Below are 12,147 nucleotides of genomic sequence, written 5' to 3'. Positions count from 1 at the left end.
CTCCCCATGGAATGCAAACATCAGGAGATCCAACTAATACCTCATCCCTGCTCAGGGCCTGGCCTAGACTGGTTACACATATATTTGCTTATCCATCCATCCATCCATCCATCCATCCATCCATCCATCCATCCATGCAGGGATTCATTCATTCATTCATTCTACATGCCTAATGTGGGCCAGATGCAGGGGACCCAGCGAGGAAAGCCTCCAGGAGCTCCTAGCAGACAGATGATAACACAATACAAATAGACACAATCACCAACGGATGCCAAGAGCTATGGGTAGTTAGTTGTAACTTCCTCCTTGGAAGTTATAACTCCCTGGCAGAGGACAAGGGGGATCAAGGAAGACTTCCAGCTAAGGCTTGAAGGATGAATGGAGTTTCCTGGGTGGCAATAGGAGGAGTTCCCGCAGAGGAGGTGGCATATGTGAAGGCTTGGCCCCTCAGGGCTCCAACTAGTTGGTTAGGGCTGAAGCACAGGCAGCGCCCCTCGTGGTCGGTGAACTGAGCTTGCGCTGAAAGGGGACTTACAACTCTGATGCTTAGTGTTGTGGTGTCTGAATAAGCACACCGACTGATTTTTAGCATACGTTCTATGGCCAGAAAAAAGTTTGACCAGTCCGTACATGCCTGGCAGCTTTCCTTCCGTCCTTTCTTCCTTCCATCCTTCTTTCCTTCCTTCCATCCTCCCTTCCTTTCTTCCTCCCTTCCTTTCTTCCTTCCTTTCTTCCTCCCTTCCTTCCTTCCTTCCCTCCTTCTTTCCTTCCTTCCTTCCTTCCATCCTTCTTTCCTTCCTTCCTTCCTTTCTTCCTTCCTTCTTTCTTTCTTTCCTTCCTTCTTTCCTTCCTTCCTCCCTTCCCCGCTCCCCACTCCATTTCTACATTGTGGACAGGTGAGTGCTGTGAGAGGAGGATGGTGATGGTGGCCAGAGCAGGGCCAGCGGAGAGGTGACAGGAGGTCAGGGAAGCAGAATGACAGGGTAACAGGTATATTTTCGAATGACTACAGGTTAGAGGAGGAATAAAAGTGGTCAGAAGTCTAGTGCAGTGACCCAAACATGACGTGACGGGGCCTGAATGGGGTCAGTGGCAGTGGGACAGGAGAACAGATTCAAAATATTTTAGATATTGAGTCCACAGGCTTTGGTGTCTGATCAGAATAGGGGAGGGGAGGGAAGTGACTGGGTCCCGTTCGTGTCTGTCACCCCATTTCCCTGGTGCATGGCCCTGCCTTGCCTGCTCATGCCCTTGTCTCTGTCCTCAGGAATCTTCCACTTGATTCAGATCAAGAAAGTCAGGAAGCAAGACTTTCAGAGAGAGGCACAGAACTTCCGGCTGCTCACCGGCACCCACGAAGGTGGGACCTCAGGCTGGGACTAGGGCTTGGGAAGAGAGCCTGGCTAGAGGCCCGGGCCTCTTGGGGAGTTCCAGGCTACTGGTGCCTGGAGGGGGGGCTGTCAGCCACAGACGTCAGTTCCCGGCACAGGAATCCAGTGGGAGTCTGTGCCAGAGATTTCTCAACTCGGGTGCCTGAGAACAGGCCGGTGAAGCCGAGCCTGCTGGATTTAGTCTTGGGCTGTAGAAGAGGGAGGTCTGAGCCCCAAACACTAGTGCTGCCTCCTCCTCTACTGGAACATTTCCCCCTAAAAGCCTCCTAACCACTTCCTTCTGATGCCCTTCATTTGCTCTACACTACACTGAGGAAGATGGACCCAGGTGGGGCCTTAGGTGGGGGGCAGGAAGTCACAGATGGGAGGGTCAAAAATAGGCATCAGGAAACCATCCCAGCCCCAAATTGTTGGTTGGTTGAAGGTTGGGTCATGTGCCAGAGCGGATCTGGATATGGGAGTATGATGGGGACCCCACCCCCTCCTCCCTGTAGGCTCCAACCCAGGTCCACACAGTCCTCACACCTTGTTTTCCCCATACCAGGCATTGTGCCTCTGCTGTGCACACGCACGCACACGCCACACAGCCCTACACAACCACACAGACAACTCTTCTATTTTCCTCCATGCAGGTCACTGGAACGTCTTCCTAGCCCAGACCCCAGAGCTGAAGGTCATGGCCAGTCCAGACAAAGCAATCAAGACCTTATAACAAAGACCTAAACAGTTGCAAATATGAGCTTTATCGTTTTTGGTGTTATATATGAATAAATAAGGTGCATTACCCCTCAGTCCTGCCTGCTGAGTTTATGTTGTCTCCCCGTGTTCTCACAGTGACTGCACCTTGATGCCGTGGTCTGGGAAGAAGGCCTAACAGTTACGACAGCAATAATTTATCTTGTCCATATGTACAATTCCCCATTTTACAGGGCTGGAAACTGAGAGGCAGAAGGGGCAGAGACTGTCCCCTGTCCTCGTGGTGAGCTGTTCCCAGAGCCAGGGCTAGTTCTCCCAGCCTCCCCACCCAGGCCCTTGTCTGCCCCCAGGGCCTCTCCCCTGCGCTGTACTGTTTCTGACCCTGGGCCCCGGCTATGGCACCTCCAGCTTTTTTGAGCAGCCCCTCTCCCAGAGCACTTTGGCACTGAGCCTAAGAAGGGGAACCGAGTCTAGTTAGCCAGCGGAGGGGTGAATGGAACCTCAGAGCACTTTCCCAGCAAATCATCCCAGGATGCTTACAATGGTCAGCCATACTTTACATGAAGAAGCTGAGTTGAGGGAGAAGCAATCATTCGCAGCCACACAGCAGGGTAGCAGCAGATTTGGAAGTGGACACCGGGTCTCTCGCTCCAGGCTAGCACTCCTCTCCCATTCCACCATGACCAACGTCATAAGCCCAAAAAGTCTCACCTCAGAGGATTTCCAAGACTTGGCAATCAGATTGCCATCTCTGGCACTACGGTCTGGGAAGAAGGCCTCATGGTCACAATTAAAGACAACATCAATAATTTTATCTTGCCCACATGTACAATTCCTTTCAAAGACATTTTAATGCCCATGATTCCACTTAAGGTGAACAATGTAGAAATTATCCGTTTTATTTTATTGTTTTAAAGATTAATTTTTAAAGTTCCTATCCCCTCACCCCTTTGGAAACCAGGTTGTTCTTTATATTGATGGGTCCTTTTTGTTCTGTTTATGCATTTGTTTTGTGTTTTTAGATTCCACATGTAAGTGGAATCCTACGGTATCTATCTCTCTCTGTCTGACTTAATTCACTTAGCATAATAGCCTCTAGATCCATCCATGTTTTTGCAGAGGGCAAGATTTCCTTCTTTTCATTGCTGAGTAATATTGCATTGTGTGTGTGTGTATATATACATCTTTATCCATTCATCTATTGTTGCACACATTATGCTTTCATATCTTGGCTATTTAAATGATGCTGCAATGACCATAGGGGTGCAAATATCTTTTTGAGTTAGTGTTCTTGATTTCTTCAGATAAATATAGCTGGAAGTAGAATTACTGTATCATGTGGCAGTTCTATTTTTAATTTTTTGAGGAATCTCATGGTGGTTTTGATTTGTACGTCCCTATTGATAAGTGATGTTCAGCATCTTTTCATATGTCTGTTTGGCCATTGGTATGTCCCCTTTGGAGAAATATCTGTTCAGGTCCTCTTGCCCATTTTTATTTGGATTGTGGGGTTTTTTTTGGTGTTGAGTTGTACGAATTCCTTATATACCTTTAGAGGGTATACATTGTATGAATTCCTTATATTCCTTTAGAGGGTGCTAAAAAATGTATACACATTTCAAGAAAGGAAAAAACTGTATTAAAATTATGCTGATGGTAACCACTTTGAGCACCTCTTGTAATTGCAGAAGTCAAACGTGACTTGTATTCATCTTTTGTTATTGGTATATATTATTACAATTTTAATACAGTTTTTTCCTTTCTTAGAAGTGTATACATTTTTTGTCACCCTCTGTGGTTTGGATATTAACCCCTTACTGGATGTATCATTTACAAAAATCTTCTCTCATTCAGTAGGTTCTTTTCATCTTGGTGGTGGTTTCTTTTATGTCAAAAAGTTTTTAGTTTGATGTAGTCCCATTTGTTTATTTTTTCTTTTGTTGTTCTTGCCCAAGGAGACATTTTCTCTTTTGTTCGTTTGTTTTTTTAATGTATTAATACAAACATTTTTCAAATTCTTTTTTTCCCAAATTTTATTGGGAACGGACTATTGGGGAACAGTGTGTTTCTCCAGGGCCTATCAGCTCCAAGTCGTTGTTTCTTCAATCTAGTTGTGGAGGGCACAGCTCAGTTCCAAGTCCAGTCACCGTTTTCAATCTTTAGTTGCAGAGGGTGGAGCCAAACATCCCATGCGGGAATTGAACCGGCTACCTTGTTGCTGAGAGGCCCCTCTGGAAGCTCAGCTGCAGCTCGTTGTCTTCAGTCTAGTTGTGGAGGGTGCAGCTCACTGGCCCATGTGGGAATGGAACCAGCAAACCTATTGTTCAGAGCTCATGCTCTAACCAACTGAGCCATTCGGCTGCCCAAGGAGAAATTTTCAAAAATGTACTGCTAAGAATGATGTCAAAGAGTTTACTGTCTATGTTTTCTTCTAGGAGTTATATAGTTTCAGGTCTTACTTTTAAATATTTACTTCATTTTCAGTTTATTTTTGTATATGATGTAAGAAAGTGGTCCAATTTCTTTTTTTGCACGTATCTGTCCAGTTTTGCCAACACCACTTATTGAAGAGACTGTCTGTACCCCATTGTATATCCTTGCCACCTTTGTTGTAGATTAATTGACCATATAAGCCAGGATTTATTTCTAGGATATCTATTTTATTCAGTTGATCTATATGCCTGTTTTTATGCCAATACCATACTGTTTTGATTATTGTACCTTTGTAGTATAGTTTGAAATAAGGGAGCATGATACCACCTACTTTGTTCTTTCTTAAGATTTCTTTGGCTATTTGGGGTCTTCTGTGGTTCCATATAAATTTTAGGATTAGTTGTTCTAATTCTGAGAAAAATGCCATTGGTATTTTATTTTATTATTATTATTTTTAAATATTTTATTTTATTTTATTTTTTAAGGAGGGCACAGCTCACAGTAGCCCATGTGAGGATCGATTGAACAACCAACCTTGGTGTTATTAGCACCATGCTCTAACCAACTGAGCTAACCAGCCACCCTGCCATTGGTATCTTAACAAGGACTGTATTGAATCTGTATTAGTTTAGGTAGTAAAGACATTTTAACAATATCAATCCTTTCAATCCACGAGCAAGGTATATCCTTCCATTTATTTGTATCTTCAATTTCTTTGTTCCAGTGTCTTATAGTTTTCAGAATACAGGTCTTTCACCTCTTTGGTTAAATTTACTGCGTAGCATTTTGTACTTTTTGATGCAATTTTAAGTGGAATTGTGGTTTTTTTTTAATTCCTTCTTCTGATTGTTCATTATTGATTTATAGAAACAACAGATTTCTGTATATTGATTTTGTATCCTGCAACTTTACTGAATTCATTTCTTAATTCTAATAGTTTTTTGATGGAGTCTTTACAGTTTTCTCTATATAGTATTATGTCATCTACAAATAATAAGAGTTTCACTTCTTCCTTTCTGATTTGGATGCCTTCTATTTCTTCTTCCAGTCAGATTGCTGTGGCTAGGACTTCCAACACTATATTGAATAGAAGTGGTGATAATGGGCATTTTTGTCTTGTTCCTGATCTTAGAGGAAAGGCTTTCAGCTTTTCACCATTGGATATGATATTAGCTGTGGGTTTGTTGTATATATGCTTTATTCTGTTAAGCGATGTTCCTTCTATAACTACTTTGTTGAGAGTTTTTATCATAAAATTATGTTAAATTTTGTCATTGGTTTTTCTGCATCTATTGAAATGATCTGATGGGTTCTATCATTTATTTTGTTAATGTGGAGTATCACAGTGATTGATTTATGGATGGTGAACCATCCTTGCCCCCCTGGGATGAACTCCTCTTGGTCATGGTGTATAATCCCTTTAAGGTGTTCTTGAATCTGGTTTGCTAATATTTTGTTGAGAATTTATGCATCTATGTTCATCAAGGATATTGGCCTGCAACTTGCTTTTTTAGTTATGTCTTTGTCTGGTTTTGGCATCATAATGCTGGCTTCATATAATGAATTTGGAAGCCTTCCTTTCTCTCCAGTGTTTTTGAAATAGTTTAAGGATAGGTATTAATTCTTCTTTGAATGTTTGATAGACTTCACCTGTGAAGCTATCTGGTCCTGGGCTTTTGTTTTGGGGGAGTATTTTGATTACTGCTTCAATTTTATTGCTAGTAATTGTTCTGTTTAAATTTTGTATTTCTTCCTGGTTCAGTCTTGGAAGATATACTTCTGGAAATATATCCATTTCTTCTAGATTGTCAAATTTGTTGGCATGTAATTGTTCATAGTATTGTTTAATGATTATTTTTCTGTGGTGTCAGTTGTAACTTCTCTTTCATTTATGCTTTTATGTATTTATTTGGTCTCTCTCTCTCTCTCTTTCTGTCTTTTGATGAGTTTGGCTAAAGGTTTCTCAATTTTACTTATTTTTTCAAAGAACCAGCTCTTAGTTTTATTGATCTTTTCTACTGTTTTTTTAGATTTCTATTTCATTTGTATCTGTTCTGATCTTAACTATTTCCTTCCTTCTGTTTACTTTAGGTTTTGTTTGTTCTTCTTGTTCTAGTTTCTTTAGGTGTAGAGTTAGAGTGTTTATTTGGGAATTTTCTTGCATCTTGAGGTAGGCCTGTATAGCTATGAACTTCTCTTTAAAACTGCTTTTGCTATATCCCATAAAATTTAAAAAGTTGTGTTTTCATTTTCATTTGTTTGGGTCTCTGGTTTCATCTTGTTTGGAGTGCTCTTTGCTTCCTGGACCTGGATGTCTCTTTCCTTTCCTAGGTTAGAGTTTTCAGCCATTATTTCTTTAAATAAAGTTTCCATTCCTTTCTCTCTTTTTTCTCCTTCTGCAATCCCTATAATGAGAATGTTTGAGATCGATGTCAGAGGTCTCTTAGACTATCCTCTTTGTTTTTGTTTTTTTTTTAATTCTTTTCACTTTGTGCTGTTCTGATTGGTTGATTTCCACTAGTCCGTCTTCCAGGTCACTGATCCATTCTTCTGTATAAGCTAATCTGTTGTTGTTACCTTCTGGAGTATTTTTTTCGTTTTAGTTATTGTATTTTTCATCTCTGCTTGGTTCTTTATTATACTTTCTCTTTGTAAACATTCTCCCAAGTTCCTCTATAATGCCCTCAAGTTTGGTGAGCATCCTTATGACCATTTCTTTGAATTCTTTATCATCAAATTACTTATCTCTGTTTCCTTAATTCTCCCCTTCCCCAAGGATTTTTCTTGTTCCTTCATTTGAGAAATATTCTTCTGTATTTTCATTTTGTTTGACTTTCTATGTTTGTTTATATGAATTGGACAAAGTAGCTATCTCTCCCAGTCTTGAAAAAGTGGCCTTATATAAAAGTGGCCTCTGTATAGGCTGTGTGTGCTGGGTGGTTTTGGCAGGCCAGGTGTTTTTGACTGACTAGTAGGAGCTGAGCAGTGCCTAAGGCATGTGAGGCACTGGCCTACTTAGCCAGAGTATCTCCAGGTGGGGTGGCCAAGTGCATGTAGCAATATCCTATTGATTGTGTTTGTTGTCTTTTGTTTGAGGCTGAAATGTGTTCAGTGATATATCTGGGAGCTCACTGCAGTGACCTTGCAGGCAGGAAAGCGCACCTGGATAGAGCCCCTGCCCACCCTATGGATAGAGGGGGATGTAAACAATGGCGCTCAGACCCCTGAGAATTCCCACAGTTTCTGGAGAGCTCCCATGGCTCCCTAGCCTTCTGTCTACAATCTGTCTCTTGATTGTTAAACCAAACATGGTCTTGTGTAGATGTGACCTCTGTGTAGGCTTTATGTGCCAGGTAGTTTGGGGAAGCTGCTTGGAGCCTAGCAGGTGCACATAACACTTGGGATACTGCCTTGTCAGGCTGGAGTGGCTCCCAGCAAGGAGGCCAGGGGCACGTGGTGCCACCCTGTTGTTCCTGCTTGCTCCTTTTGTTCCAATACAAAAGGCTCCAGGAAATGTAGCTGGGAAATGCTGCGGTGATCTTGCATGTAGCTCAAAGCACCCCAATAGACTCCAGCCTGCTTTATCAAAGTCAAGGGGAATGAAACTCACCAGCTCTTCTGGCCAGAGAGTTTCCACAGCACCCTGAGGGCTCCTGCATCTTCCCAGCCTTCTCTACTCTGTCTGTTTCTCTCATTTGTTGTTCAGAAGCTCTTTATTTATCCCTCAGTTGTCTGCCAGAAGTAACTGCACTCTATATACGCATGTATTTGAGTTTGCTCATGGGAGAGGGTAAGTTCAGTGTCTTCCTATGCTGCTGCCATCTTGGACCTCCCTTACTCCCATTTTAGAGAGGAGGAAACAGACGCTCAGGATTAGCCAATGTCATATCCAAAGCCTCACAGTGATGAGTGGTGAATCCAGGATTAGAACTTAGGCTTACTGGCTACCAGGCCCCTACTCTCTCCCCAGTATAGCCACAACCCCCCCCCCCAAGCCTGATGGGAAGCCATGCAGAGATGGTGAAAGTGGCCTGTTGGCTGGAGTTCTGTCACCTGCAGCCACTTAGAGGGCTCTGGCTATTGTCTTTGGAGCCAAGTCTTGTACCTGGGTGACTGAGGTTGGGAAAGTGTACTAAGCAGCCTACCAATGCTGCCCTCACTGAGCAGGGACTGGTGTCACCCTCCCTAAACTCCCTCTGCCAGCTCCCAGGGGTCTGGTTTGAGAGGCTGGAGTTTGAGGAACATGGCTGGAATCTCCCCCTCATTGTCCAAGTCAGAAGACATTCAGCTCCTCACAGCTTCTGCCTGTCCGTCCTAGAGAAGACGCATCATTCTGACCTTGTTTGCTCACTACGTGGGATTAATTTGGAACCTTGAGGATGTGTTCTGAGCATCTAACATTTAAAACATAGGAATCTGAAAGCTCAGAATCTGAAAGCTACCATTCATATGGTAAGCTCTCATCATCCTTCAGGCTAGCTCAGATGCCTTCCTCTCAGCGAAGCTTCCCTTGCTACCCCCACCCCACCCCTGCACTCTGTACAACGGCCCCTCCCCTCTGCTGGAGAATGAGTTTGGAGGCAGGGCTCTAAGCAGAGACAGCTCCAGGGCCTCTGGACAGGAGTGGACTTCCCTGTATGCTTTTCCTGGTGTTGCAGGCCATCTGCCTTCCTGGTTTCTCTGATGGGCTTATCTGAAGCCTGTCATATTCTCCCCAAACCTCTTCCACCACGGGAGGCATGTTCAGCACATCAGCATCTCCTCACTTTGGTCCAGACCTTTGTCAGGGTATAAATACAAGGGTGGAATCTCTAAGCACCTCTCCATGGTTTCATACCTCTCCCAGTTGTGGTCTTCCCCTTCCATGTATTCATTCATAAAAAATTCTCCAAGCTACGCTGGGGTTGGCCTTATGCCAAACCACTGATGCAGCGTAAGGAACCAATACGGCCCTGCCTGTCTGTAGGGAGCTAAAGTCTTGAGGAGGAGGTGAGGCATCACAACATTGTGAATGCTGAGGCTATGACATCAGGGCTATGGGAAGCACGACTGAGAAGACTGCAGCTGGCTGTGAAGGAGAAGCAGGAGTTAGAAGACAAGCTGGAGGGAGGGAAGAGTGTGGGTGATGGTATAGGAAGAGACAGCTGCATGGAAGATGAGAAATAGCATGTTGTCGGGAGAATCAAACAACTTGCAGTTGCTGGATAAGAAAGTCTGAGGCAAAGAACAAAGGAGGTGAGGCTGACACCCAGCAGATCATTTTGGCTTCATTCTGGATGCACGGAGTCTGGAAGAGGCACATTTGAGGTTTAGAAAGCTGGCTCTGCCTGCTGGGTGAAGATTGGTGTGGTGGAGTGAGGCAGAGACCAGATCAGAAGCTGGTGTGGGAATTCATGTGAGGACAGGAGAGAGGCAATGGGGATAGAAGAAAAGGTGGAGCTGATGGCGGACTGAATGTAGGGCTGAGAGAGAGAGGGATGATTCTGGTGTCTCATGTGGTGACCAGGGAGAACCCAGAAGTTCCAGCTGAGTGCATGGTGAGTATCAGGAGACACCGCCAGCCCTTTGGGTATATTATGAATCGGGAGAAGTTGGGGCAGAGATGAGGATTTGGGAGCTGTTATTCTGCTGGTGGTAACTAAAGCTAGGAGACGGGAGTGATTGGCCTGGGAGAGATTGTAGAGTAAAAAGAGAAGGGGCACCAGGACAGAAGCCTGGAGCATCAGCAAAGGAACCGCCATGGGGGCGAGGAAGAAACCAGGAGAGTGCTGCGGCTGGCTTCAACGGGATGAGGCCTGGAAAGGGTCCTCCATAGGGAGAAGGGGGCTTCTGTTGCCTGTGGCCATAGGCGACGTCAGGAGAGCTAGAAGGCAGGAGCGGGTTTTGGGGGGCTGAGGCAGTACCTGGGAGGTGAGGAAACAGACAAGAGAGGCAGAGCAGAAGCTGGCAATGCATGGGGTGGAAGAAGAGGGCTTTGTCAGATGGAAGAGATTTAACGTAAGTCTTGGGGATGAGGAGAGGGCAAAGTGAGGATGTAGGAAGGGAAGGTTTATGGACAAGTTAAAATCCATTCTTCCTCAGCTGCTAACTTGCTGTGAACACTGGCTGAGTGTGACGAGGGACAGGGAAGGGGGAGTCCTGTGGGACCACTGTCCTGCTTGGTGGCCAGGCTGGGCACAGCCCAGGCTCTGGATGAAGCAGTCACATCTCCCACATGCCTCGCCATTAGTTAACAAAGCACTTTGAAGTCTGTTGTCTCTTTGATCCCTAGGACAACCTCGTGAGATGGGGATTGTTGCATTAAGAGATGAGAAAACTGAAGCTCTGGGAGAGAAAGTGACGTAATCAAGATCACACACTAATAAATGGAGGGGTTGGATTCCAGCTAAGGTCTGTCATTCTGTGCCCTCATGTGTCCCAGAGCCCTGGAGGGGCCAGGTCTTGGACTAGGGCAGGCTTAGCCCACCTGGGCTTAGAGTCTCTGTTCCACTTCACCTTCCCAGGCAGCTTCCTGGCCCCTGAACTTGATCGTGCCCTCCAGGTTTCCTGGGGAGGCTTCCTCCTCCTCTTCCTCCAGCCGCTGTGAAGCCATCTCCCTCTTTCCCCCCACAAAGCCTGGACTCCTGGAAATGGCAGTATTTCTAAGAAACAGGACATGGCCTGTAGTTTGGGGCTGGCCTAGGGCTAAGGGAAGTCGTGGGGCCTAACCAGGCACAATGGCGTCTGTGTCCAGGACAGGCCTAGCCACCCTCCTTCCCCTTTCCCTGATTCCTGGAAGACAATCATTGCCTGCCTTCTCCTCCCGCAGGGTCAGTGCCTGGAAGATGAACAGGAAATGCTGGGGGAGGTTGGCTGAGGTTGGAAGTGGCTGGAGTGGCGTGAGTATCTACATACAGGGAGTTAGTTATCTCTGCCCTTCTAGAATAGGAATTAGGACCTAGATCTTGGGCCCCCAGCTCAAGGCTGTTCGAATGACCACATGACACATGATGTCTCTCCCCAGTCCCATCTTTATCCACCCCTGACACAGAGCATACATAACTTGCCCAAAGTCAAACAGCAACTGAGAGTTGGGGCTGTGGCTAGAACCTACAGGGTCCTACTCTAAAGTCTGCCCTCTCTCTCCATTCCATGATGTCTGGGCCAAGGATGAGGAGATCAGCCTTCTCACCAGCTCCCCTGCCGCCCGCCTCTCCCCTCCACACCTTCCGCTTCCCAGGAGGTTTTGCCTATCAACCCAGAATGACCTTTCAAAAACAGAAATCTCACCCTGCCTCTCCTTCATCAAGCCCCTCCTTCAACACCTTCCCTCTGTCCTCAGGATAATGTCCAAGCTCCCTGTCCTGGCCCTGCAGGATCCAGTTCCTTCTGCCTCTTTGGCCCCAATTCCCTCACCAGCTCTCCCAGTAGTACCCCAGGATCCAGTGTGCTGCCCTTCCTGGCCAAGCTGGGATGGATCTTGGACTCTGACACCATCAGGACGTCCTCTCTCTGCTGCCTCCCGCATAGCAGCACTTTCTTGCCAGTGAACTCTCCCAAGAAGCAAACAAGACACCACGCACTGCTCAGCATCCTGACAGCTCTCAGTCAGGTAGGGTGCAAAGGATCTGCCCTTCCGATTCCAATA

The 12,147-nt window shown here is 45.5% G+C and overlaps 1 protein-coding gene across 5 annotated transcripts in view; it reads left to right on the top strand.

Moving 5' to 3' along the window:
* CHRDL2 (chordin like 2) overlaps positions 1-2,181 on the top strand; it is a 32,538-nt gene extending 30,357 nt beyond the window's left edge. For all 5 annotated transcript variants that reach the window (XM_081061872.1, XM_081061875.1, XM_081061871.1 and 2 more), the window contains 2 exons: positions 1,268-1,360; positions 2,024-2,181. In XM_081061872.1, coding sequence (XP_080917998.1) covers positions 1,268-1,360; positions 2,024-2,103 — 173 coding nt within the window. In that variant the 3' untranslated portion in view covers positions 2,104-2,181. The remainder of the gene's footprint in view (positions 1-1,267; positions 1,361-2,023) is intronic.
* Positions 2,182-12,147: the final 9,966 nt, after the last annotated feature.

This window comes from Rhinolophus hipposideros, assembly GCF_964194185.1.
Source record: "Rhinolophus hipposideros genome assembly, chromosome: 10".
NCBI lineage: Eukaryota > Metazoa > Chordata > Mammalia > Chiroptera > Rhinolophidae > Rhinolophus > Rhinolophus hipposideros.
The sequence above is the reverse complement of the archived record's forward strand: the minus strand, read 5'-3'. Positions and strand labels throughout refer to the sequence as shown.